Here is a 5,217-nt window from a genome sequence, read left to right as displayed (position 1 = left end):
GTCCTATCCAAATCGCTCGAGATCCTGAAAACAAAAACTAAATTAATAATTATTATTAATATTTATAACAATATTATTTTGGCCTTTCCAATCTCGATCGTATCTTACGGCAAACCCAACTAGTTCACATGCAACAATGAAAAATGTTTAAGCGGACAAGACAATATGTTTATATCAGCTCCTTGTCCAAACAAATAAAGATAAAAGATTGCGTGCTCTTCTACACTCAAACGGCATATTCCGTCGGCAAATTATCTGCCTTGAATCATTCAATATAGAGTTATACAGACCTTTCCTAATTCGCCAAGAACGACCACTTTACCATGGCGAATGAGGGTAATAATGGCACAAGAGTTGTGTGTGTGACTGGAGCAGGGGGATACATTGTATCATGGCTTGTCAAAAATCTACTTCAAAAGGGTTACACAGTACACGCAACACTCAGAGATCCAGGTGATTTTATCAATTTCCTAGCATCTATATATCTATCATCTGCACTTATAAAGCACGACATGACTTAGTTCAATATAGGAGACCAAGCAAAATGCGGGCCTTTGTTGGCTCTGGCAGGAGCACAAGAGAGATTAAAGCTTTTCCAAGCAGATCTCTTGGGAGAGGGCAGCTTCAATTCAGCAGTGGATGGCTGTCAAGGAGTTTTCCATGTGGCAGGACCCATGGGTGCTAAAGAAAATTCTCTGGTAATAATTATCGACTGATTGATTAGACCCAATACATTATTTTTTAGGGTTTTCTTTGTTAAATATACAAATTTGTGAGTTATAGGAAGACTTTGTTGGGACTGCTGTAAATGGAGTGCTGAATGTTATGAGAGCCTGCACAAGAGCCAAATCTGTTACGCGAGTTGTCTTTACCTCTTCTCTTGCGGCAGCTTGTCCACTTGATGAGAAGGGTGAAATGTCCACTTCATGCGTTGATGAATCATGTTGGAGCCCTCTGAATTTCCTCAAATCTCAGACAAATAGACTGGCCTGGTATATGGTTGCCAAGACTTTAGCAGAACAAGAGGCCCTTAACTATGGTCCTCATAACAACATTGAGGTGGTCACTGTCCTACCACCGACTGTGGCTGGGCCTTGGCTTACAAACACACCTGCTTATACATCTTTCCAAACAATACTTTGCCTTATTGGAGGTATGAAATGTGTAATTGGTAATTTATTAACCTTCAAATTGTTATATTTCTCCAAGCAATTTTATTATAATATTAAGAGGCATAGAGAAATAATTGGATGTTTAAAATTTCTCTATGTTAAATGATATATTGTTAAAAAAATTGTTAGCCTACTTTCACACATAAAATGTCTTTATATTTATTTATGCAATAATTTCGTCGTTTTGAGTGCCTGTGGCATGGTTTGGCAGAGAACGATGTGTACTATGAAGCCTTGAAGTTTGCTCAACTGACAATGGGAAACATTGGAGTAGTTCATATTGATGACATATGTAATGCTCATATATTTTTGATGGAGCATCCTACTGCACAAGGTCGTCATATCTTCTTGAGATATGACAACAACTCCTTTTATTTTCTCTCAAAAATAATACATGGGTTATATATTGTTCCAAGTTATATAACACTAATATTTCTTCCTATTAAAAACCTTTTTTGTTATTTACTCTTCAATTTTTTACTAATACAATATTTTAAAAAATGACTTTCTTCCAAAATAACAACTAATTATTAGATACCCAACTCAAATATGCAATCCTTAGTTGACACCTATTTCATTTTTATGTGACCAACACTTCAACAAGTTGTGTGGATTCAAAGAAATGAATTTTGTAAACACAATTTCATGTGATTAAAAAAAAATCCACAAGCATTGAAAATGATTTTAAAATAAAATAAAATAAACAAATCTTGTACTTCCACTCTAAAAATTCATCACCTTCCCAACAATTCTCCATTAATGGTTCATCGTCTTTCTCCATGTATCCCTTTCTCCTATTTTATTAGTATCCTTACTTCTAAAATAACATCTTTCCTCAATACTTCTATTTTTTTATCAAATTGATGCAGGGTGAATACTTGACAAAGCTGCTTGTATCAATTGAGACTAGATTTGCTCTATTTCCTTTCTTTGTATTAGTTTCCAAATGACATTGGTACACCATACTCCTAAGATTGAGCTTTTGTTCCCTAGATGAAAATCAAACTACTATAAATAAACATTTTATTTTTTGAACACTTTTCCAATTATATAAATGAATGAGATAATACAGATTGTACTATGCTTATTAGTTCTATATTCACTACATTTTCAGAAGATACTATTATTATTATTATATTAATTATTTATTTGTTTATTTTATTTTTTGTAAATTGCGCCTAGTAAACTTTTTAACGTGACCGGTAGCGCTGACGTGACACGCCCACCGGTACCATGAGGACGGGGGAGACTAGAACCCGTGACCAACCCCCTGCAACAGGCAAGATTTAGCCAACCGAGCTAGGGCCCCCGCCCTTCATATGTGGAGGTGGTCCGAGGATGAGGAGGCCGGGAGGATTAGCGGTTAGAGGGGCAAGCGGCGCGTAATCCTTTCACAGTAGAGTGAGCGGGAGGTGTTCGTTGCACATAGCAACTCTCTACTTGAAACAAGGCGCCCCGCCTTATATGCCACGCATCTCCTTCCTCGCCAGCCGTTGACCTTACCTGTTGCACCACCTCATGCGTCCCCACTCGGGTCACAAGCCCACGTTACCGAGCTCGACAATTTTTTTTTTTTTTTTTAATACTAAAATCATTATTAGATTTTTTTTAAACATATCAAGAATTCATTTTTAAATTGTTGATAATTCATTTTCAAATTCTTATTGATTGTAATAAAATTACTATATTATTTCAAAATTTAACCATTTCATTACTCAACAAGCACTCAACCAATAAATTATTTTAACACTGATATATAGTGACATATAACAAAGACCTTAAAATAAATCGTTCTTATTAGAAGGGCATATTTGTCCTATCCAAATCGCTCGAGATCCTGAAAACAAAAACTAAATTAATAATTATTATTAATATTTATAACAATATTATTTTGGCCTTTCCAATCTCGATCGTATCTTACGGCAAACCCAACTAGTTCACATGCAACAATGAAAAATGTTTAAGCGGACAAGACAATATGTTTATATCAGCTCCTTGTCCAAACAAATAAAGATAAAAGATTGCGTTCTCTTCTACACTCAAACGGCATATTCCGTCGGCAAATTATCTGCCTTGAATCATTCAATATAGAGTTATACAGACCTTTCCTAATTCGCCAAGAACGACCACTCTACCATGGCGAATGAGGGTAATAATGGCACAAGAGTTGTGTGTGTGACTGGAGCAGGGGGATACATTGCATCATGGCTTGTCAAAAATCTACTTCAAAAGGGTTACACAGTACACGCAACACTCAGAGATCCAGGTGATTTTATCAATTTCCTAGCATCTATATATCTATCATCTGCAGTTATAAAGCACGACATGACTTAGTTCAATATAGGAGACCAAGCAAAATGCGGGCCTTTGTTGGCTCTGGCAGGAGCACAAGAGAGATTAAAGCTTTTCCAAGCAGATCTCTTGGGAGAGGGCAGCTTCAATTCAGCAGTGGATGGCTGTCAAGGAGTTTTCCATGTGGCAGGACCCATGGGTGCTAAAGAAAATTCTCTGGTAATAATTATCGACTGATTGATTAGACCCAATACATTATTTTTTAGGGTTTTCTTTGATAAATATATAAATTTGTGAGTTATAGGAAGACTTTGTTGGGACTGCTGTAAATGGAGTGCTGAATGTTATGAGAGCCTGCACAAGAGCCAAATCTGTTACGCGAGTTGTCTTTACCTCTTCTCTTGCGGCAGCTTGTCCACTTGATGAGAAGGGTGAAATGTCCACTTCATGCGTTGATGAATCATGTTGGAGCCCTCTGAATTTCCTCAAATCTCAGACAAATAGACTGGCCTGGTATATGGTTGCCAAGACTTTAGCAGAACAAAAGGCCCTTAAATATGGTGCTCATAACAACATTGAGGTGGTCACTGTCCTACCACCGACTGTGGCTGGGCCTTGGCTTACAAACACACCTGCTTATACATCTTTCCAAACAATACTTTGCCTTATTGGAGGTGTGAAATGTGTAATTGGTAATTTATTAACCTTCAACTTGTTATATTTCTCCAAGCAATTTTATTATAATATTAAGAGGCATAGAAAAATAATTGGATGTTTAAAATTTCTCTATGTTAAATGATATATTGTTAAAAAAATTGTTAGCCTACTTTCACACATAAAATGTCTTTATATTTATTTATGCAATAATTTAGTCGTTTTGAGTGCCTGATGCATGGTTTGGCAGAGAACGATGTGTACTATGAAGCCTTGAAGTTTGCTCAACTGACAATGGGCAACATTGGAGTAGTTCATATTGATGACATATGTAATGCTCATATATTTTTGATGGAGCATCCTACTGCACAAGGTCGTCATATCTGCTGCACTGATTCTACCAGTATTAAGTCTCTCAAAGATATGCTCGCTAAACAATTAAACCATTCACTCACGTAAGCATATAATTTTATTTTGATTCTTGATTGTTCTCTTGATTAGTGCAGATCTTTAGGTGTGACGTTTCCTGGTTTGTCATGTAGGTTAGATGAGGAAGATTTAGGTAATCAATATGGCTCAGTTTCTTCAAAGAAGCTATTGGACATGGGCTTTACCTATACATATAGTTTGGAACAAACTTTTAAGGAAAGTGTAGATTGTGCCATTCAAAATAACCTTTTGAACTTGTAATCTAGTTTAAATGCTTTATAACGTTCGGAGCAGAGCTGCACTTGAATATTTGTGTGTATTAAGTGAATACTTTAATAATTTTGAAATTGTATGTGGCACTTGGATCTCTGGTTAGTACATTATATACACTCCCTTTTAAAACTAATGATACGAAAATTATTTGCAAGCTTTGATAAATTATGCACCTGTTTCATAAGGTGGGGCGTTTTGCTCAATATATTTGCATAATGTTCATAATCGAAATTAAAGTTTTTCAATCCTTGCAAATACTCAATTTAATGACCATAAAATAAATTTTGATAAATGATTTAAGATATTAGTAAGTTGTTGCATTGTATAAGTATTTGGTGATTAAGATTCCAGTTACTATAATTGTACTTTGTATAAATGATTATCTTTCTTTTTGAAT

General features: G+C 35.6%; 2 protein-coding genes across 2 annotated transcripts; both read left to right on the top strand.

The window, feature by feature from the left end:
* The first annotated feature begins 323 nt into the window (after positions 1-323).
* On the top strand, positions 324-2,054 carry LOC149545740 (putative anthocyanidin reductase). The gene is made up of 5 exons (XM_089793828.1): positions 324-453; positions 532-698; positions 784-1,153; positions 1,384-1,570; positions 2,042-2,054. Exons 1-5 carry the CDS (start codon positions 324-326, stop codon positions 2,052-2,054), a joined length of 867 nt encoding a protein of 288 aa, XP_089649954.1.
* A 1,187-nt stretch (positions 2,055-3,241) lies between these two features.
* On the top strand, positions 3,242-4,808 carry LOC149545739 (putative anthocyanidin reductase). Its single transcript, XM_089794358.1, has 5 exons — positions 3,242-3,438; positions 3,517-3,683; positions 3,769-4,138; positions 4,369-4,573; positions 4,661-4,808. The coding sequence occupies exons 1-5, from the start codon at positions 3,309-3,311 to the stop codon at positions 4,806-4,808; spliced, it is 1,020 nt and encodes a 339-aa protein (XP_089650484.1). The 5' UTR covers positions 3,242-3,308.
* Positions 4,809-5,217: the final 409 nt, after the last annotated feature.

This window comes from Cupressus sempervirens, chromosome 7, assembly GCF_028749045.1.
Source record: "Cupressus sempervirens isolate cs-2001-9-10 chromosome 7, ASM2874904v1, whole genome shotgun sequence".
NCBI lineage: Eukaryota > Viridiplantae > Streptophyta > Pinopsida > Cupressales > Cupressaceae > Cupressus > Cupressus sempervirens.
Note: the sequence above shows the minus strand (reverse complement) of the source record. Positions and strands in the feature narration are given on the sequence as shown.

Coding starts and splice junctions, on each gene's coding strand:
- LOC149545740 (XM_089793828.1), top strand. CDS start 324: ATGGCGAATGAGGGTAATAATGGCACAAGAGTTGTGTGTGTGACTGGA. Junction 699..783: donor GTGCTAAAGAAAATTCTCTG/GTAATAATTATC, acceptor TGTGAGTTATAG/GAAGACTTTGTTGGGACTGC. Junction 1,154..1,383: donor AATACTTTGCCTTATTGGAG/GTATGAAATGTG, acceptor ATGGTTTGGCAG/AGAACGATGTGTACTATGAA.
- LOC149545739 (XM_089794358.1), top strand. CDS start 3,309: ATGGCGAATGAGGGTAATAATGGCACAAGAGTTGTGTGTGTGACTGGA. Junction 3,439..3,516: donor CGCAACACTCAGAGATCCAG/GTGATTTTATCA, acceptor AGTTCAATATAG/GAGACCAAGCAAAATGCGGG. Junction 4,139..4,368: donor AATACTTTGCCTTATTGGAG/GTGTGAAATGTG, acceptor ATGGTTTGGCAG/AGAACGATGTGTACTATGAA.